The sequence below is a fragment of the Leucopleurus acutus genome, assembly GCF_964270905.1.
Source record: "Leucopleurus acutus genome assembly, chromosome: 15".
Lineage (NCBI taxonomy): Eukaryota > Metazoa > Chordata > Mammalia > Artiodactyla > Delphinidae > Leucopleurus > Leucopleurus acutus.
Genome location: NC_139157.1, coordinates 21927754 through 21950765, shown reverse-complemented (window position 1 = coordinate 21950765; position 23012 = coordinate 21927754). Strand labels below are relative to the sequence as shown.

Below are 23012 nucleotides of genomic sequence, written 5' to 3'. Positions count from 1 at the left end.
GCATGCCACACTGGACTACAGGGTCCTTTCATGCCACGGTCACTGCCCTGTGAGTCCTTGGTCAATGTTAAACAACAAGGTATTGCTAATAGAATTTCCATCAAAAAGAATTATTTTTAGGGTTATTCCAAAATAATAGAGAGGGGGAAGCACTCATCTACTACAGCAATCGGGAGACGTACTTCTCATAGGATCATTGATTCTTCTTTGCTCTGGCAATGAAAATCTTGTCCATACATCATAGAAAGATGAAAACCCTCTGCAGCCCCTCCAAAAAGGTGTGGTAAAGCATCAAACGGGAAGCTTTCGAGACCAAGTGTCTCTGCTTGGGGAGGATCCTCAGGGAGGATTCCAAGGTCTATTCCTTTCTATCGCATGAACAAAGCAGCCTGCTAAGAATTCTCTACAGAGAATTAAACTGGGTAATAGACCAAAGGCTCAACAGTTGGGCTTCATAAATGGTAAAGTTCAACAATAATATTAAGTATCCAGGTGAACTGGTATTAAAAAAAAAAAACTGGTGCAAAGTCAATGACTAATAAAAACCAATCTCCTTCCAACAACAACCTTCTGGCCATAGATCTAAAAATTAGATGAAGTCCTTCAGTCTACTCCTTCACTTCCTTTGCCCAAGTTGGCTGCGAGTTGCTATTATTTTTTAATAACAATAGTGTGTTGGCACCAAAGGGTTATTTTTTGTGGCTGTAGCTGATCAGGAACAGGAGACCCTCATCTCACACACTTCATCAGCATCATTGGGTCTATACCAGAAAAAGCATTTTACACCCTGGATGTGGTAGCCTGGTATCGGAGGGATTTCTCACTCTATTCATGCTGCAGTAGCATGAACTTCAGAAGAGCCCTGCTTTCTACTTAGCACCACCAAGACACAAAAAACCTGTGGAAATGTCCCTCTTTTTCTTAGCTTGTTAATTTATTTGTTTGACAAATAGTTACAAGTAGTCCTGATAGCTACACATGTTTCCGCAGTAGTTGAACCATGAAGACTAAGCTGGTGGCGGGCTTGTAAACAGAGGGCGCTGGGGGCAGGGGAGTGGAATGCAGCAGGGAGTTTTCCTAAAGTTCAAAAATGACAACCTAAGCATATAATTCAGGGTGGTGAAAAGGTGATGAGAGGGAGGAAGGTGACCACTAGGGCAACGATAAGACGGTAGAGCTGGGAGCTGGTAGTGCTTCCTTTGGCTGTGAAGGACAGTGCCGACCCACATGATGGAAATCCAGAGCAAAAGGAGAATGGCAAAGAATAGAGCCCAGGAAACAAAAAGCACACTTAAAGCGACCAAACTCCAAAGGTATCATTCCTCTGTCTACACTAGGTGCCTGCTTCATTCATTTTTTAAAACCCTACACAAGCTGAAAGAGACATCGAGGTCTACCACGCTGGTGGAATGAGGCAGGGCAGGTGCTTTTCTGTGGATCTGCATAAGCCCACTGCCTAAACTTCATCCATGATTGCTGCTGTTGTTATCTTAATCCATAATGAGGGCATACCATAGAAATCGCCTCTGGTGCTTTCTCCCTTAGCTTTCCCAGCTCCCCATTCTCTGTGGGCTCAAGATCTCACTTTACAAGGGCACTCAGTAGCAGGAAGTGGTGGTACCAGGAAGAAAAGCATACATGTTCATGCCTTTCATTTATAAACATACCAAGGGGTTCATTCTCCCCTCTTCCGATCCCTCACTGGTTTCACATGTCCACTCACTGTGGGCAAAGTAATGTTTATTTTAAAATATTTTTTTGCTTGAAAGTCAATGCTAATGCCTGAATCAGAATCCTTACCTGGCAAAGAGTTACATAAATGACACCTAAATGTCCCTGAGAATGTCTGTCTAGGCAGCCATGCTATTCCAAAGACTTCACCTTTTCTACTCATGCAAAGGTTTCAACTCCTGTCAATAATGAGTTAGGTTTAGAAAGCATTTAGAAAGATCGCCCCTGTGACCAGCTGGAAATGCTCTTCTCTGATGTAATACTACACTTGGGATAATACCACAGACATGTTACTGACAATAGCATGCAATAAAAATGTCTTCCTTCTATTTTCAGTAACCAAATTTACTCCTCCCCATGAGAGAGACCCATGTCATAATACATTTCACACTAGTGTGTCATCAAGAGACTCCAATGTGCTTGGACTTATATATTAGAAAGAGAAAGCTAATTATACTTACAGGAGGCCCCAATACAATTGGCTCTGCTTGCAAATACTGTCCCATGGACAACGGTGGGTTGTGGTATAAAGCCCTTCTGGGAGATGGTGCTCTTATGGTGGTCATGTATCTTCTCTCTCTTCTGGGAGAGAGGTCTCTTCTGGCCGTGATCTCTTTCCCAGGTGACACTGGCCTCCTTGGGGACAGATGCCTTCTTGGTGAAACATCTCCTTGTGATATCTCTCTTCTCAAGGCAGCTTCCTTTCTTGGTGAAAGATGTCTCATGGGCGATACATCTCTCCTAGGTGATAAATGTCTTCTGGGCGACAAATCTCCTTTGGGTATCAGATACCTCTTTGGTGAATTATCTCGACAGGGTGAAGAATCATATCCTGGTGAGGAATGGTGGCTGGAGGGTGAGAAGTCCCTTGGGGAGGAACTCGGCTCTGAAGACAGCATGCATTCTTCATCCATACAACTAGGGATGTCTAACCTGTCTTTGTCTGGTTCCGAGTCTGTACTTTTGCTCTGGAATAATCTCTGGTATTCTGTCATTGGAGTATCTTCACATGAGTCACTTGGTGTCATAAGCTGAGTAACCTGAATACTTGGCAAAGTAACCAAATAACTGATCAATGAAGAATGCCCCAGGGAGCTATCAGAAGGAACCCCATGGGGCACGGCGCCAACATTCACAGGTAAGGAGGAGAATCTAGGAGGCTGGGGACTGGTGCTTCTTGATCTTGTTTTTGGTGTCAAATCTCCTTGGTCATCAAAGTCATCATCATCTTCATCATCATCATCATTATCATCTCCATCCTCACCATCCGATTCTTCAGCATCTGAGAACTGATGATCAGTTGAAATGCTGGACATGCTATGCTTCTCAGCCGCTTTGTGCAAATCTTCCATCGTTTCTGAAGCAATTGAACAAAGAGAATGAAGATCAAGATCCAAATACGAAGGTTAGGAGCTAATTTAGGCCCCATCTCTTTCCAAAAGCTTTCCTCAACCCTCCAGCCCTTAGAGACAGTCTTATCTCTGAATTCCTATAACACACATGGGCACATACCTCTGTGACTCTAGATTGGTTCTTTTTTTTTTTTTTTATGTACCTATCTGGTTTCATCTCCACCCTGTAATACGGACTCCATAGTAGGACCTTATAACTCAGGCATCATACCACTCATAGAAAACCCTCAATAAATGGGTATGCAATGTTGTTAATGATGGTATTAGAGGAAAAAGAGAAGCAAGACTTGTCTCTACAGGTATAAGACCTCACAAGGCCCAGCTGACCCTCAGGTTTTCTACTGAGGTTAGTGATGGATTATTTTTACTACTAGATTTCCTCTTAATAGGAAAAATAAGACAAAATGCTTTTCAAGTTTCCCAAAAAGTTTCATAAACTTTAAATCACCATCACAACTTAGGTGCAATTAGATCTCCTTTATGGTTCCAGATAGAAGTATTTCCATAGTAAGGCCTTTCAACCTCCTCAGCCAGAACTGAAATGCATTTCTTCTCAGTAAGTTTCAACCAATTCAATGTGTCAGACTTCTTTTCTATATTTAGTATTTAGTAAAATGAAATGTGATCAGTATCTTTTTTAAATACCTAAATTTATTTTACCACCTTGGCCACAAAGCTCCAGCACGCACAGTAAAGAGTTCAGTCAACTAAAGTATGAAATACCTGCTTCCTCGGTTTCGGTATCATCCACTGATGTCATTGAGACCCCCAACTCCAGGCATTTCTTCATGTGTGCTTTAGATTTCATATGCTTCGTTAGGTTTCCTGGAAAATACAGCCAAAAAAAGAGCAATGAATTGGTTACCAAAATGTGATGATTGCTGCAAAATTCAGTGTGAAATGAACTGACTTGAGATAATAAAGATTTGTTTCTCGCCCCTACCCTTTGTCTCAAACTTAAGAGGAACAATTTGGCTTCTGAAGATATTAACCCCAGACAGCTTCAGCCCAATCTCAGGTTTTCTGCATTCTAGAAGACTTGTCGAAGTCTAGGGTCACAGCTTTTCAAGAGTAGGCTCAAGTACAACTGGGAATCCCAGGCTTTCCTGGCTGAGAAGGGATCTAATATCTTTGGCCCAGTTGGGCCCACCTCCTTGGACTCCATACAACCAGGATGGTACAAGCTGGGTCACACCTCTCTGAGCAACTTCACAATGAAATATTGTCATCAACATATCCACCAGACCCCAGACCTTCTGGCATTGATCAGCTATAGATTAAACTCACAGGATCCTCACTTGTCAGAAGAAAAAATATATGCAAACTAATGTTGGGGCCAATCCTGTAAATGAATGCAAAGATCCATACAAATACTTAGCTAACTACTTATAGGAAGCATTAGTCTCAGTATTTAGCATCTATCCATCTGGCATATATCAGCAAAGTTTATGACAGCAGCTTCTAAAGTTCTGGAGCAGCAAAATTCCTTTCTTATTTATCTTGAAACTCCCACTGTTCTACGAAAAAAGAAAGAATTTTATGTCAAATATGTATTATGATGATGATAAGACATACACAATTGTCCCTTATGTAAAATGGTGTACTACAATTGGCCCTCCATATCCACAGGTTCAGCATTCACAGATATGAAGAGCTGGCTATGCAGTTATACGTGTACCTAAGTACATATGTGTGTTTCTATAGATTTATATAATTGCTATATGGAATGTGAGAAATTATGAAAACACTGATCCAATCACCTCTGATTTAGGATCTATGAAATTATATATATATTATTCCATGTCATATATATAACTTATCGAAAGAGATCCAGGAAGTAATTCAGCTGTAAGGGCCATATTATTATCTTTGCGCTCTGACGCTGCTTTAGTAACATAGCAGCAAATGCTTTATTTTTAAGAGTAGGCTCATTGAATCTAGATGGAAACCCAGCCTGCTGAAATAGTTTATTCCCCTTGTAAGAGTGTCTAGCTTACTATTAATGTAATATATGAGCCACAACTCTAAACTGGGGCACTGTTGTTTATTATTTTATTTATATTATTTTATTTTTTACTTAACATTTGGCTTATTGCTTATATACCTACAAATTTTATGTGGTATTTTGATAACTCCAAACATAGAAATATGTCCTGGCCCTTACTGCTCTTTTTTATCAAAAAAACTATATCTACAATTTTTCTAAAGATCTAAACAATTTTTATTGATACATGATCAAGAATTCTAAAATCTGTAAATTAATTAAATATATCTATAAATTAATGGAAATCATCTGCTTCTGTAAGGGTGCAAGTGATCTGAGTATGTGGACATATGTAGATGTTAGGTATGTCAAGATGGTTTATTTAGAGCTTAGTATGTGTTTCTTCTTCTATATTTTTCTTTCCACTCGTTTCAAGTAGGCAGTGAGGCTTTGCGCTCTCATCCTCAGGGTAGTTTTGTAGCTAGAAATAGGGCTCAGAAACAACCCCACCCTGACTTTGGCTTATTAAAGTCTTGAACATATGAAGGATTATAGCAAAGAGAGGGGAGCAGGATGGCAGGAAAGGGTACCTGGAGAAGTGACACAGGCACAGAGGAGGTACCGGTCCTACAAGTGTGCTCTGATTCTGTGCTCAGATGACATGACAACAAGCACTTCAGCCGGAAGTGAAAACTGGCTGGCGAGGGGTTTCCCAGGATGATCTGCTCTTTTTAAGATTCCAAGACATTTGTACATTCCCGAAGGGTGACAAGGAAACTCCAGTAATGACCAAGAATAAATTATTTCCTGCTAAAACTCCAAGACAATGGTTCAAAGCCAAATTTAATTTGGGTAAAAAGAAATAGCTATGTGACGTTTCTTCACGCAGTGTTTCATGCAGCTATACCTACAGTTAACTCATATGCCCAGGGAATATCAGTTGTAATGACTGGCGGATTTGCATTATTTCCTAAAACCAAAGTTTATATTTTCTTATGTCCTAGGGAGTCTCTCAGTGAAGTTCTACATAAAAGGTCTTGATTGTGCAAAAGTGGATGGTATTTAAAGGACATTATGTTTATCTCCTTTGAAATGCAAATGAACACTCCCTCCCCCTCTTTCTGGCTTACAAAGAGGCATACTTATAATATAAATATCTTTTTACTAAAGAAGAAACAGATATGTTGAGAGGCTACACATTTTTACTTCTGACAAAAGAATAAAGACAATTTAGGATTTTGTGTATAAGAGAAAATAGGTACACATTTCTCTACCAAAGATTATTTTATTTGATATTTATTTTTCTTGATGGGTAGTGGAGCAGATTAATTGGCATGCAAATCTAAAGTTAAAACATTGGAAAATGTTAGTGTGAGGTTAGTGAGGTTGTGTCTAGAGGATTCATTAGTACTTTACAGTAAGTAGTAAAACATACTTCTACAGAAGTCATCCACCTCTAATTCACTACTGTTTGTATTCTGAGAACACTGGGTTTATAAACATTTTCATAATTTTATAAAATGATAGAAACATAATTGAAGCAACCTTTTAGTATAAAATATTTTCATATAAATCTACCTTCTAAAAACAGATATTTTTTAAAAAAAGAGAATATCATTTCAAGGCAAGCCTTAGTTTTATGAGATTAATAGCCATGGCCTGAGAGTAAGAAATTGTCTCCATGCTGATAAATACACAGAATACAAGCTATCAAATTTCTATGCATAATTAATGCAAGTGTGGATGGAGGGGCCCACCGGGGAGTCCGCGGGTCTCTACATCATTTATAATCTTGAAACTGACCATGGGCACATGTTTTCTTTCCGGCTGCCGCCTTGCTTTTCTAATGCCATGGCATGGATTATCTCCCTGCAGTATTTCAATACCGGTGCAAAGATTCTCTAGACCACATAACATTTCCAACATGAGGTAATAGCTATCCAGGCAATTCTTAGCCACTTCCTTCGAGACAACTAGCCTGGACCTAAGTCTGTAGCTCTTACTTAGGTCATAAAAGGAGCCTCACTGTCTCATGTACATCCTCAGACCACTTAACAGGAAGAGGAAAATACATTTTGTGGGGTCACATTTTCACAAAGAAAACCAACTAATTGTCGATGACGGTTATAAAACAGTATTCAGAATCTGGAGCAGCCATTAAAAAAAGTGTTTTTCCTCTAAAAAAAAAAAAAGAAAGAAAAATCAGACTTGTACCTTTTGTTTTGAAGGCAAAATTACACAACTTGCATACATAAGGCCGGACATCAGTATGAGTGCGGATATGCTTTTTGAGCATGCTCGGTTTCTTACAGCGAATTCCACATTCTTCACAAATGTACTTTCCACGTCCACGTCCTCTGACATATACATAATCTTCATTTGACTTATACCTGTTAAAAAAGGGAAAATACAGTGTGTTTCCAAATACTTTTGCACGTTATACATCAAACCAAAAGCTAATCATTTGCAAGACAAATTTTTAGGAGGGACTTTTACAATTATTCAACTTTATTTCTACAAAGCCTGTGAAATCTATGCAGTAAAGTCCTGAAAGAACAGATTTGGCATTGTAAATAAAAGGGAATTTTTTTCTACATGGAGTTCAAAACGGAATTAGCTCTTCTATGAAGTGTAAATATATGGACTCCGTACAGATGTTCAATGGGCTTATATAAGCCTCAAAGAGTTGCAGAGCTGTGCACCTCACTGCCTCTGGCCAAGAAACATCCAAAAAGTTATACTAGCATATTTAAATCATCACATATCATTTGCTAATATTCCATCATCTAAGATGTGCATACCCCTCTGAATTTGCTAGAATAAATATGACTGATTATAGAATTCTTCATTGCAAGTTTCTACTCTATTTTTACAATCCTGGCACGAGAGTCAGAAATTTCTAGCTTACACAGGCTGAGTTGAGCTCACCAACTGTTGCCTACAGATTTGATCTGCTCTTCCCAAGGACCATGAATCTGTACTAAAGTGAAGTCTAAATTTCAAGTGGCTTCTGGAAGGTACTGTTACATAATGAAAACTAGACATTCTATTTTTCAATCAAATTTGCATTCGTTTCTGGAAGGATTTAATAGAGAAGTTTGAAAGGATAAATGAGGTCCTCTAGTTTATTTAAATCAGTTAGATGAGCAAAGTCTTAGGTATTCACTGTAATTATCAATGGAAGAAACCTATCTAGTGCTCACCATCCATCACATTTTGTTTAGAATACAGGGAAACATGACCTATCATACAGTATAGCAGCATTCTACTGAATAACTCAATGAATACCATTATCTCTTAAATCTCAGGCTAGAATTATGGGTCTAATGTCATTCTTGGGAAGATATTCCTTTCGAAGGGCTCTTCGTATAACTTCAAAAGGTAAAGTGACCTACAAAATGCCTTAACTCAGTGTGGACTGACTTAAAGGCACTAGATTTACAGTTTTGTTTTGTTTCGTCTTACATTCTAAGAGCATTGCAAACTTCTCTATTGTGTTCTAGCTAATCTATCATCAGAAATAAAAGCAAGTTCAAATTCATTTGTCAAATCCACTGAAGAATATTTAAGAGAGAAAATCCATGCAACATATTTAAATATCCACTCTGCTATGGATACTATTTAATCTTAAGATTATCTTTTGTTCAGTCCCAATCCAGGTGAGAATTGACTAGTATCAGAAATATGAATAGTCAGTTTTGCAGGCTTTCTGCTCCTTTAAATCTTTCCCACTTAGGGACAAGTAATTTCCAAAGTCAACTTTTTCTTCAAAACTATTTTGAACTTTATCTTTCATCTCACATTGTCTTTTGTAATAAAGAAGAAAAGAACTTAAAGATGCAAAATATCTTTCATCTTTTAATATCACTATTCTCTGCCCCAAACTTAGGGCATGAAATTACCTAAGGATGAAATTACCTTAGGATGAAATTACCTAAGGAATATAGAATAAAACAAATAATTTTATAGAAAGCAACTTTTCTTCAGGGAAGGGTACTTTAAGCTTACTGTGGCCCAGGCCCATCATTGTACTTGATGTACAATGTATTATCTTCAAATAACACTATTTTAATGTCTCAGCTGATTAACTTGCTTCCAGAATGAAAATAGAGTAAATTTTGTATAAAATATAACCATATTAGAAAAGTCTGCACAAATAAAATATTTACCCTTCAACAGTTCTGCAGACCCATGAATTTACTTGATACAAGAATTAATGGATTTTGAAAAAATAATTAAAAGATATGATGAATTGGGCGATTGGAATTGACATGTATACACTGATATGTATAAAATTGATGACTAGTAAGAACCTTCTGTATAAAAAAATAAAATAAAATCTAAAAATTAAAAGGAAAAAAGAATTAATGGATTTAAAAAAATAATTAAAAGGTATGTTTAATTAAATTACTAAGTCTATGAATTAAATAGTAATAAGAAACATATACACTTAAAAATTTGGTCAGTAATACTTTTTTTTTTGAACTTATCACTTTGCAATCGGCAAAATAAGAGGTGGTAACACACTTCTTGGAATAAACAGCTGATTACCACCAGGCAGAAGATGGATCACAGATTAAGGAATGATATCAATTACAGGAAAAAATCTGTAAAATATACAAACACATGGAGGCTAAACAATACACTGCTTAATAACCAAGAGATCACTGAAGAAATCAAAGAGGAAATGAAAAAATACCTAGAAACAAATGACAATGAAAACATGATGACCCAAAACCTATGGGAGGCAGCAAAAGCAGTTCTAAGAGGGACATTTATAGCAATACAATCTTACCTCAAGAAATAAGAAAGATCTCAAATAAACAACCTAACCTTACACCTAAAGCAATTAGAGAAAGAAGAACAAAAAAAACCCCCAAAGTTAGCAGAAGGAAAGAAATCATAAAGATCAGATCAGAAATAAATGAAAAAGAAATGAAGGAAACAATAGCAAAGATCAATAAAACTAAAAGCTGCTTCTTTGAGAAGATAAAATTGACAAACCACTAGGCAGACTCATCAAGAAAAAAAGGGAGAAGACTCAAATTAATAGAATTAGAAATGAAAAAGGAGAAGTAATAACTGACACTGCAGAAATACAAAGGATCATGAGAGATTACTACAAGCAACTATACGCCAATAAAATGGACAACCTGGAAGAAAAGGACAAATTCTTAGAAAAGCACAACCTCCTGAAACTGAACCAGGAAGAAATAGAAAATATAAACAGACCAATCACAAGCACTGAAACTGAGACTGTGATTAAAAATCCTCCAACAAACAAAAGCCGAGGACCAGATGGCTTCACAGGTGAATTCTATCAAACATTTAGAGAAGAGCTAACACCTATCCTTCTCAAACTCTTCCAAAATATAGCAGAGGGAGGAACACCCCCAAACTCATTCTATGAGGCCACCATCACCCTGATACCAAAACCAGACAAAGATGTCACAAAGAAAGAAAACTACAGGCCAATATCACTGATGAACATAGATGCAAAAATCCTCAACAAAATACTAGCAAACAGAATCCAACAGCACATTAAAAGGATCATCCACCATGATCAAGTGGGGTTTATTCCAGGAATGCAAGGGTTCTTCAATATATGCAAATCAATCAATGTGATACACCATATTAACAAATTGAAGGATAAAAACCATATGATCATCTCAATAGATGCAGAAAAAGCTTTTGACAAATTCAACACCCATTTATGATAAAAACCCTCTAGAAAGTAGGCATAGAGGGAACTTACCTCAACAAAATAAAGGCCATACATGACAAATCCACAGCCAACATCATTCTCAATGGTGAAAAACGGAAACCATTTCCACTAAGATCAGGAACAAGACAAGGTTGCCCACTCTCACCACTATTATTCAACATAGTTTTGGAAGTTTTAGCCACAGCAATCAGAGAAGAAAAATAAATAAAAGGAATCCAAATCAGAAAAGAAGAAGTAAAGGTGCCACTGTTTGCAGATGACATGATACTATACATAGAGAATCCTAAAGATGCTACCAGAAAATACTAGAGCTAATCAATGAATTTGATAAAGTAGCAGGATACAAAATTAATGCACAGAAATCTCTTGAATTCCTATACACTAATGATGAAAAATCTGAACGAGAAATTAAGGAAACACCCCATTTACCATTGCAACAAAAAGAATAAAATACCTAGGAATAAACCTGACTAAGGAGACAAAAGACCTGTATGCAGAAAACTATATGACACTGATGAAAGAAATTAAAGATAATACAAACAGATGGAGAGATATACCATGTTCTTGGACTGGAAGAGTCAACATTGTGAAAATGACTATACTACCCAAAGCAATCTACAGATTCAATGCAATCCCTATCAAACTACCAATGGCATTTTTCACAGAAGTAGAACAAAATATTTCACAATTTCTATGGAAACACAAAAGACTCCGAATAGCCAAACCAATCTTGAGGAAGAAAAACGGAGCTGGAGGAATCAGGCTCCCAGACTTCAGACTATTCTACAAAGCTACAGTAATCAAGACAGCATGGTACTGGCACAAAAACAGAAATATAGATCAATGGAACAGGATAGAAAGCCCAGAGATAAACCCACACACATATGGTCACTTTATTTTTGATAAAGGAGGGAAGAATATACAATGGAGAAAAGACAGCCTCTTCCATAAGTGGTGCTGGGAAAACTGGACAGCTACATGGAAAAGAGTGAAATTAGAACACTCCCTAACACCATACACAAAAATAAACTCAAAATGGATTTAGGTCTTTAGACCTAAATGTAAGGCCAGACACTATAAAACTCTTAGAGGAAAACATAGGCAGAACACTCTATGACATAAATCACAGTAAGATCCTTTTTGACCCACCTCCTAGATAAATGGAAATAAAAACAAAAATAAACAAATGGGACCTAATAAAACTTCAAAGTTTTTGCACAGCAGTGGAAACCATAAACAAGATGAAAAGACAACCCTCAGAATGGGAGAAGATATTTGCAAATGAAGCAAATGACAAAGGATTAATCTCCAAAATTTACAAGCAGCTCATGCAGCTCAACATCAAAAAAACAAACAACGCAATCTCTAAATGGGCAGAAGACCTAAATAGACATTTCTCCAAAGAAGATATACAGATTGCCAACAAACACATGAAAGGATGCTCAACATCACTAATTATCAAAGAAAGGCAAATCAAAACTACCATGAGGTATCACCTCACACCAGTCAGAATGGCCATCATCAAGAAATCTACAAACAATAAATGCTGGAGAGGGTGTGGAGAAAAGGGAACACTCTTGCACCGTTGGTGGGAATGTAAATTGATACAGCCACTATGAAGAAAAGTATGGAGGTTCCTTAAAAAACTAAAAATAGAAGTACCATACGACACAGCAATCCCACTACTGGGCATATACCTTGAGAAAACCATAAATCAAAAACAGTCATGTACCACGATGTTCACTGTAGCTCTATTTACAATAGCCAGGACATGGAAGCAACCTAAGTGTCCATCGATAGATGAATGGATAAAGAAGATGTGTCACATATATACAATGGAATATTACTCAGCCATAAAACGAAACGAAATTGAGTTATTTGTAGTGAGGTGAATGGACGTAGAGTCTGTCATACAGAGTGAAGTAAGTCAGAAACAGAAAAACAAATACCATAAGCTAACACATATATATGGAATCTAAAAAAAAAATATATATATATATATATATATATATGTATATAGTTCTGAAGAACCTAGGAGCAGGGCAGGAATAAAGATACAGACGTAGAGAATGGACTTGAGGACTTATATATACTACCAAATGTAAAATAGATAGCTTGTGGGAAGCAGCCGCATAGCACAGGGAGATCAGCTCGGGTGCTTTGTGACCACCTAGAGGGGTGAGACAGGGAGGGTGGGAGGGAGACGCAAGGGGGAGGGGATATGGGTATATATGTATATGTATAACTGATTCACTTTGTTATAAACAGAAACTAACACAGCATTGTAAAGCAATTATACTGCAATAAAGATGTTTAAAAAAAAAAAAAAGAATGATTGGGACATAGCCCATAACGTTGGACAATGAAATGAGGAGAAAATTAAATATGGCCCAATCCTTTTGGATCATCAAAACACAGCAATAAAATGTTCACATATGCTTTTTCATTTGTGTCCTTCGTTAGTGGAGAGGGGCTCCCCAAATCATACAGTCACTGTGAAAGTCTCGCTAATCTAGTACAAGTGCGCTGTTATGAAGAAGACTGATGAATGTAAGCGTTGATTCAGTCACAGGGATCACTCAGTCTCTATAAAGATAAAATCTCTATTTCTCTTGTTTGTGTTAAAAGATGAGGAATGTGAAAAAATACTGAGACAAGCTTCATGACTACAAACAGCTGTGGCTTTAGTGGTGACAATACTAGGCATTCATCCAAGGGGGTCAACCTTACCAGGGAACCAACTTTGATAAACCATCTCCAAACTGGTAAATCTATGTGAGAAACTGATACTTCATATCACCAGCCACTCAACATTTTAGAGTCAAACAGATAACATTATTTTGTTCTCCAAATATAATTAGAATAAAATCATGCTCATGGAAATATGTAGATTATAGATCTGTTGCAAAGATAAGGTAGACACATCACCATCCCCAAATGTGGTTAACATCCTTTAAAATTTTTAAATTTTAAAGCAGAAGTCTGGGCTTTTTCTCCCCTGTGACTAGATTTAAGATACCTTTCTATCAAAATCTAAAACTGGACATTACACATACATGCAGTGTTTCTTAACTAGATAGACAACAAAATCATTGAACCTTATTACTTGAGTTTCTGCAACTCAGAATGCAACACTTAAAAAGAAATTCCTAAAGACAGAGAAACTGTCACAGACCAGAGAAGTTTGGGGAAACATGACAACTAAATGCGAAGTGGTGCCCTGGCTTGGATACTAGAACAGAAAGAGGGTATTGAAGGAACTGGTGAAATCCCAATAAGGTCTGGACTTTACGTAATAATAAAAACAATAAAATAAAACTAGTTTCTAGGTTTATACATGAGTGTGCATGACTGCATTTTTGTAAGCATAGAATAAAAATATGTCCATTACTAACACAACAAATGCCTATCAAAGTAATACCAAAGAATGAACAAACTTAGACAATATCAAGAGTCCAGCAATTTAGTCGATTTCACATTGAATTAGAGGTATGAAAATTTAAGGCAGAAGTTCGAACCATATACAATAGGGACATTTTCGTTAAAAGCAAGTCATGAAAGCAAGGGCACGAGCTCATTATCTATTACCAGACAGACTTCAGAAATGTGTATAGAAAAAGGAATTTGCTTTATGCTTCAGACCAGAGGAGATACGACTTTTCCATGCAGACACTCAGGACCATTTATGCTGAATTTAATGGAATACTTTACATTTGCACATGTGTTTCCTTACCCTCCTTCAAAGATTTTAATTCGAATGGGCTCAGCTTGTTTGGATCCAATATCCTTATCTCCATGAATATCTCCTTTCCCTCTTTCCTTTAAGATATTTCCCATTAGTTTCCTTTCTAGCTTGCTGCCAAATAAAAAGGTCGCATCAGGTTTCATCTGTAGGCCAAAAAGAGAGAATCATTTCGTATGCATTCCCTAAGACACAGAGGAAGCGCACACATCCCACTCTTCCATGATCTCTGAAAATCAGCCTAAACTCCATGCTAAAAGGCCATAGGCTGGCTACATAAAATAAGGGACAACAGGGATAAAATCAGAAAAGATGACAGTTTCTACAGAATAAATTCAACATTCTGTTAAAAAAAAAAACCAACAAGACCCCACTAGCACGTACACGGTACAACACTAATAACAATGTTAAAAACATGTTCTGTTTTTGGAAGTAGCAATTCAAGCAATCTCTATGCATTTAGAAAATATTCTCAAAAATTATTAAAGAGAAATGGAACTGAAGTGAGTAAATATATTTTATATTTTATTTATTATATATTTTTGTTTAAGACCTCCATGTACTTCTTTATTAATTTAGCATAAATTCCAAAGTGGCCCTTATTAATATTTTTATAATCCTACATGTAAGGCAATAATTGTTCATGTAGGAACGAACCTGCTAACCCCTTGGAAAAATGAGTTTTGAGAGAAATATATTAAAAATAAATTTTAGTAAAACAATAGCCAATGGGAACAACCCCTCCCTCAGAAGTTCACAAAGTTCAGTTCTAACACCCTGCAGCCTCCTTCCTGATCTTTCCTCTCCTGTGTCCACTCCCTGTTCTATGTCCTCATTTCACAATTTCCTGAAGTCCTCACATCAAAGGAAAGTTGGTCTGCTAGGTCACTAACACAGGTTGGAACGGAGAGGAACTCGAAGGAATTAGCCCCTGCGGTGGAATTTCACTGCACCCGGCTAAGAAGATACTTTGTGCTTGGTACTTTCCTAAGTACTGACTGGTACTGACCCCTCATAACTAAGTTCAGGGTCAATGGGTAAGGCCCGTTTGCAGAGGACCCCCTCCCCAGCTCTGGTCTTCATTTTACTTGTATGTTTTTTTCCGTACGTCCTTCACTACGTATTCTGCTCAGCGATCAAATCCACAACACAGAGTGCTTTCAGAAACAATATTTGTTACCTGAGCAAACTGCTTCCAAGCACTTGATGACGTAAGCTTGCCGGCTCCAGGCCTGTGCATAGCGGCCAGGGTATAAATTTCTGCGGTGATTTTTTGCTTGGACCTCAGAAGAGCCAGCGTGGTCTTGGTGTTCAATCCTGATGGGTTTGGGTTACAGGAACTAATGCACCATGAAGCATATACCGAGGATTTGAAGGTGGCCTGTTGCACGTAATTGGGTTTTGTATAATTCAAGAAGCACCAACTCACAGTCGTTGTTGTCCGCAGACTGGGGAACTGCAGAATCTGCTGGAAATCTACCACGTCCGTGAAAAGAAGAGTCGAATTTGCCACTTTCCCGCTTGGGTCGGACGCTCTGGGGACCAGCACGCCGGCAGGCAGCTTCTGGCCCTTCCCTTGCTCTTCCAGCTGACTGTCCCCGGGTGGCAATGAGGAAGTCTGCGGGCTCATGCTCATATCAGACGCCGTCTCATCAATGTCTAACTCATCTGAGGACTCTTTGCTTTCAGAAGGCCCACTGGACTTCTGCCCCAGAGCGGGTGCCCTGGAGCTTGGAGGGAAGGGCTCCCTCAAGGGCACGCTGGCGGACGGGTGGTCTTGAGATGAGGAGGGGGACAGCGAGGAGAAGGACGATGACGCTGACGGCAAGCCATCCTTTGGCTCAGAAGCACAGCCCTGTCGAACCAGCTGGGGCTTCTGTGGGCGGGAGAGATCCTTTTTGATGTCTGAGTTGGTCAGCTCCACGGCGCTGAGCTCCTCCACGATCTGTCCATACATCTTTTCTTCCTTGACCCTTTTCTGCTGCTTTGTTTCCATGAAGAGTTCCAAGCTGCTGGCTGGAGAAAGCATCCGCTTGCTGCCTCCCAGGGTGGCGACGCTGTCAGAGGTGGAAGGTAAACATAAGGGGATCGAGGATTCCAAGCCAAGGGGTATGGTCTGAGGTACTTTCCAGATGGGGCACTTTTCCAAGCCTGCGTGCTGCCCCAACACCTGGGCAATGTTAAATCCTATCCCTTGCACGGCCGGGTTGGTTACCAGTGTTCTTTGGGTCACATTCTCGTCGACTTTGCATATGACAATGGCAGGGCTGTTCTGCCCAAGCATCTGAGAAATGCTTGTGTACATGACACTCCCATAGGACGGTACGTGGGTCTGGATCCTAACAGGAACCACTGTTCCTGGTAAGGACTGTAAAGGCCCAGCATTTGCTGAGGTGAACTCTTCTTGAAGAACCTGCTCGGAGGGAGTATCTGTTGACTTGGTGCTCTCCCCTGACGGAAACTTTGGAAGAAGGTTCTTGGAGTGTAGCCCTGATGTTCCTGAATAACCCGGGTAGGTTTGCTCTTTCGTGTGCGCATAATCAGCAGATTTCTTTCCAGTGTGCTCCGCCACAGGCTCCAAGGGGTAGCTGGGGTGAACTTCTGCCTGGAAAGAAGGCTTTCCATAGCTCTTTGGAGCGTGCGGAGCCAGGGGATGGGGGAAGTGTGCCTGCCACCAGGGGGGCTGCTGAGCTGGGAAATGAACCATACAGACGGTAGGATATTGGAACTGAAACAAGGTGTTCTGGATTGGAGAGAACGGAAGAGTCTCTTGATGTGGAAATAAATGTGGCTGTTCAGTCAAGTGCTTGCTTGGAATATAGGATGTCGGCTGTATGAAGGGATTTCTCAGAGACTCCTGACTATCCAGGTGCATGATCTGTTGCTGGGCCAGGTGGAGTGGTCCTGAGCTCAGCTGGGCACAAGGACCCACCACCTGCTTCCCTGGGTCCTCTGCCTGAAGGGCAGGAAGCACAGAGCACGGGGCGTGGTGCCACGTGGCCCTGAGGCTGCCGTGCAGATGTTCTAGCTGTTCCTGCTTTACGCTCAGATCCGCGGCGGCCTCCCCCTGGGCGATCTCGGGAGAGCCACTGAAAGAAGCCTGCCGCACCAGAAAGCATTTCTTTCTCTCCCGGGATGGGGACAACGCGGATGCCGACGCCCCTGCCACCGGAGCATGGGACAGATTCCCATAATCGAATGATTTGCTCCGAATTTCTGGGACTTCCGTTGGGTGGGGACAAGGCATCTGCTCGGACGAGCAGCGTCGCATCTCCTTTTGGTGGTGGTGGCCGGGGACGGACAACGAGTACGAACCAGCAGGGACCGTCAAAAACTCTGAGTGCTTCCCAAACTCATCCGGCTTGGGAGGTGCCGCAAGCTTCATGGTTTCTTCTCTTTCGAAAGACATGGAGAAACTGGAGCTGTGCGACAAGTTACTTTCCTGACTGGGGCTGCGGGAGAGGCCGGTGCCTGTGGATTCAAAGCTGGATTCCCCGGAGGAGTGCTCCATATCCGCGAGCCGCAAACGCTTCTTTTTGGGCGGCAGCTTCTCGGCCGGGAGCTGGGAGAGGGTCTCACTTCTCTGGGGCCACTGAAATTCCTCCACCGGCTTTTCTGCCTCTTTACTCTGGGCCTCCTTCTCCTTCTCTGGCTTGTCGGGCTCCTCGGTCACGCGGATCTCGGGGACCTGGATGTTGTGCTGACGCACGAGGCGGGGCTGCGCGTGGTAGGGCGGCTGCGCGACCTGCTGCGAAGGGGATGGCTTCCCCCCGCCTTCCGTGGTCTCCCCGGGCGGAGCCCACTCTGGGCTCACCGGGGCTTCTGAGATCTCACTGTCACAGGTCTCGGAAGGTGACGAGGCTTTCTCCTGGGCGCTAGCGGCGAGTTCAGCGGACTCGGACCTCTCAAATGAATTGGGGCGGCTCAGCGAGTTCGTGTGCTGAATCACAGAGATCACATTGCCGGGAGGCTTCCTGCCCCCTCCGTCTGACGGCTTGTCTGAATCAGCAGCTGCGGGTGACTCCTCTGACCCAAGCGATGGACTTCCAGATTGCAGCGGGGGTCGACACGGGTCAAAGCGCTCCGAGTGACCATGAGAAGGGTTTTCCTGTCCAGCCAGGCCGAATCCACTCCTGGCTCCTTCCTGCATCTGCAATTTGGGCTCGAAATCTGAAGTCGCGATGCCCAGGGGCGTGCTGACGACGCTACTGCAGATCATCGGGGTGTCCTCCTCGTCCCCTACACTCTTCTCTTTCCGGCGTTTTCGATTTTCACAAGTAGTTCCAAACATGGTTGGCACTCCCTGCAATGGCACCGAGGGATCCATGAAATACTCTCCGCCGTGTTTCAAGGGGCTGATGCAGGAAACATCCCTGTAGCTCTGCTTGGGTGTCTCAGAATCCTCCCACTTCTTATAGGGTTTCCGACAGACATCATAGTCATACCCAATCCTGTCCCCAGGAATCAATTTCTTTTCCTTCAAGGATGGACCCGTGATGCTCTTTGACATCCTGCCATGGTGTTCTGCTTCCACGTGCCCCTCCTGTACCGAAGGCAGCTCAAAAGCTGCTTGTCTTCTTAACATGCGCTGAGGGGGTATTCCTACAGTCCCTGGATAGAACACATCATCAGAACCAGTCATCCGTTCATCAAATGAGTGACTTCCTCTCAAAGAAGGAGGAAGACTTAAATTCGTTGCTGAAGAAGTTGGCATTGAGTTGCTTCTAATAAGGGGTGAAGAGTCAACAGGAGCTTCTAGGAGAACTGGGCTGCTGCCTTGGAAACTGGCTGGATAAAGTTTTCCTTCATTCCTGATAGATGATGGAATAGTCTGGGACTGTCTTGACTCGCTGTTGAATTTAGTGGATTTCAGCATGCTTGTCTGACTGGGGTCGATCTCTCCCTTGCTTGGGATCAGCTGTGAAACAGGATCTTCAAACATCTTGACATCTAACCTGGTGTTAACGTGAGGTAATGAGTCCATGGTGCCCTTCCTACCCATCGTGGCGCGCTCCTGACTTGTGGTTGTAACACTGAGTGTATTTCTCGGACTAAGCCGACAGTATTTTCCAAAGATGATTTCTTCATAAGACTTTGCATTTGTGTTTGGAGGGCTTATCTGCTGCTCTGCACTTTCTGAGCGGGAAAAGTAACCAGAGTCAGTGCTTCCTTTACTGTGCGGGCTCAGAAGGTTTAGAGATGGCTCAGAATCTTGTCCTTTTTTCTCTGACAGTCTTAGTGCAAGTTTCTGTTTAACTGTGTGAGAGTCATCAGCCTTAGTATTTAAAGACGGATTTGGTAGCATATCAGTGCCAATATACTGAGAGCTTTCATTAGGTAAAGGAATCCCGCTTTTGGGGATAATCAAAATCGGCACCTTCATCGGACCTCCCAGTGATTCTTCCAGTGACCCATGATAGACACCTCTGCTGGCGATATCCAGCGGCATGGGTGGGCCGGGACTCATTTTGTCAGAAGCCTCCACAAACAAAGAACTCTCCTCATCTGTGTCTGTACTCTGTTCACCGTCTGAATGTATTTCTGCTTCTACGTCAATAAAACCGGCCTCTAGGTCCAATTTAGATACAGCTGACTCTGTGAAAGGGACTAATCCTGCCTTAATTGCATGGGCATGTGACTTCCTGTGCTTGTACAAATTGCTCTTTGTCTTGAAAGAGAAACCACAAGGTATACATGGATATGGCCGCTCACCAGTATGGGACCTGATGTGTTTTTTCAATACGCTGGGTTTGGCACATGCCCTGCTGCAGTAAGGGCAAATGTACTTGCCGGGCTTTTTGGGTCTGTGCTCTTTTTTGTGAGCATCTTCCGACTGTTCGATACTTTTCTGGGAGTATTGGCTATAAGCAGGGTTCAGACTTGAAATCTTTTTTCTAGGATAACCACCACTGTGGCCGTGTATAGGAAAGGAAAATAAGTCCTCGGAGGCAACAGATGGCAAAGGGCCAGGGAAAAGCCACGGAGGGCCTTCAAGGCTCTGATGTGGCTTGTTGCTGTGCATGACCCCCTGTGGCAATGAGTGCTGAGGGAAAGAGAGGGAATGTTGGCATGAATAAGGACTCAGACGGTGAGGTGGGTATTGCTTCTCTGTGACTTGCTGTGCCACTTCGCCAGGTGAGGCCAGTTTCCCAGAACCAAAGAGTTGTGCTGATGCTGTGTTTCCGATATGCTCAGGATCTATTTGTGGTTGCTGCTGTCCTTCTTGACTGCCAAAAGTGCTCATCTTAATAACAGCTGATTGTTCCTGTCTCCATCTACCTGATGCTTTATCAGTTTCTCCAGACCTTGAGGTAGCTTTTTGTCCTAGAGCTGTGTCCCCAGTGTCCATTTTGTTACACAAGGTCTCAAGTGCTAGTTCGCTTGAAAGCCGTGCAGACTCATGGAGTGTCTTCAAAGCTGCGCCTTTCAAAGGTTGCTTGCTTCCATGTTCCAGGGTGTCTGCAAACTTGCTGAGTGTTCCTTCTCTTTGGAACCTTCCACACCCACACCGTAGTCTATGGGCATTAGATGGTAATGTCCTTGGACCAGGGCTATAACACAGTTCTCTCCATTGTAGAAATGTCCATCCAAAAGCTAAGTGCAAATCTATAAAGATCTCTTATGGCATTTGAATATTTTCAACTAGGGTGAACTTGGGGCGATGAATATTCTAGGAGAAATTTTGCCCATCAACTAGAGCAAAGTTCAGTTGCCAGTTTCACTAAGATAAAATGGTCTGAAAGAGAACGAAACACAAAGAGATGGTCATAGTAGTTATCAAGCAAGAAACCAAAACCGTTCCTAAATAAACAGCCTGAAATTGGATAAATTGAAATGTTTTTTACTCCAAGAAATCCTTTTTATGGTTGTTACATTAATCCCACAATGAAAGGTTATTCATTGCAAACAGCATTAAGTCATAAGCATAAATCTCCTCAATGCTTAACTTTTGGTCATCCTTTTAAATACCCCTTAATTTTGGTCAGAAAAGCATTTAAAGGAAAACTTTTGATACATATTATTTATAAAATCATAAGATTTTTAAAAGGCTTCATTAAAATAAATTTAGAGCTATTTCTAACCAAGTTTTATGACTTACATGCTAAGTGTACTACATATTTCTCTATATAGATATATTTCATAGGTTAATATAAAATATATGTTAAATACATAATATAATATAATTTATAAGTATATAATACAACAGTTAATATAAAATGTCATATGTATTATATGTAATGTTAATAAAAATACAGATATATTTTACAGCTTAAAATTGGTGATTAGGAGTGATTAGAGCTAGACTAAACCTGTAAGAATCAAAGATTGTCTCAGAACTTTGGAAAAGGCAGAAAAGTGCATCTAAATAAAATAGTTATAAAACCTTCATAATATGGACAACAAAACATATTTTGGGGACAATTAGAAAATATAATGATTACCTGAATGGTTTAGAGTTCTCATGGGCATGATTGTCTTGACGCTTCCTGGGTAGAAAATAAATGCAGTTAGGAAAGATTGTTCCATTAAACTACAACATTGTTGTATGCAAATGTCAATTTAACGTTCATTATATGTAGGGCTCACAATGTTATGTGCTCTAAAAAATCAGCAGGTAACTGCTTTAGAAAACACTGCACTAAAGCAGTAAACCTAATACTGATTGACACTGTGTCCAAAAACAACTCAAGGAGAAAAAAATTTTTTAAATTTCAGATTCATATTTTCTAAGATATAAGATTAATATATTAAAACATCTTAGACTTTTGACACAATAAGCCTGGTTCTAGTTCTTTAGATATTAAAAAGTTGAGAATAGTGGGTTTTTAAAAAATTCAACCTATAGGTTTAAACATTTAAATGTATAAATATCCTTTTCAGGAAATTTGCATGACAGCAAAGTGAAGGAGTCCTCCAGATGACTGTGAATGGCTCAGGAAAACTTGACAACTTAGAAACTATCAGATTTTAAGTGAATACTCAATTTCCATAAGGGAATGGCCAATGTCGTACCCAGAGGATTCTGAGAACTTCAATGCTCAACTCTATCAATTACGACGATAGCTGAGGTACTTCCTTGATAGGCAATGTAGCAGTGCTTATCAAAGTAAGAACGCTCATACCCTTTGGCTCAGAAATTCCATTGCTGGAAATGTATCCTCATGGATGTACACAAATACACAAAGTTATATGTACAAGGATTACGTCAGTCATAAACTCAGCCATTAAAAAAAAAGTAAGTATAGCTATAAGTACTAATATAAAAGCTCATTCAGGAGATAGTAACATTAGATGTGAAAAAAAAAGTTTATTGCACCCTAGAATGTATTTTATAATCCCATTTGTGTAAAAGAAAAACAAGCAATAAACAGAAAATTTCTGCAAGAATGCCAAACAGCTTTTACATTGGTTAAATCA

General features: G+C 40.3%; 1 protein-coding gene across 7 annotated transcripts in view; it reads right to left on the bottom strand.

Moving 5' to 3' along the window:
• HIVEP2 (HIVEP zinc finger 2) overlaps window positions 1-23012 on the bottom strand; it is a 192248-nt gene that overhangs the window by 5519 nt on the left and 163717 nt on the right. For all 7 annotated transcript variants that reach the window (XM_082856098.1, XM_082856097.1, XM_082856102.1 and 4 more), the window contains 6 exons: window positions 22037-22081; window positions 15775-21330; window positions 14586-14740; window positions 7342-7517; window positions 3867-3968; window positions 2193-3088 (listed from right to left, as the gene is read on the bottom strand). In XM_082856098.1, coding sequence (XP_082712224.1) covers window positions 2193-3088; window positions 3867-3968; window positions 7342-7517; window positions 14586-14740; window positions 15775-20943 — 6498 coding nt within the window. In that variant the 5' untranslated portion in view covers window positions 20944-21330; window positions 22037-22081. The remainder of the gene's footprint in view (window positions 1-2192; window positions 3089-3866; window positions 3969-7341; window positions 7518-14585; window positions 14741-15774; window positions 21331-22036; window positions 22082-23012) is intronic.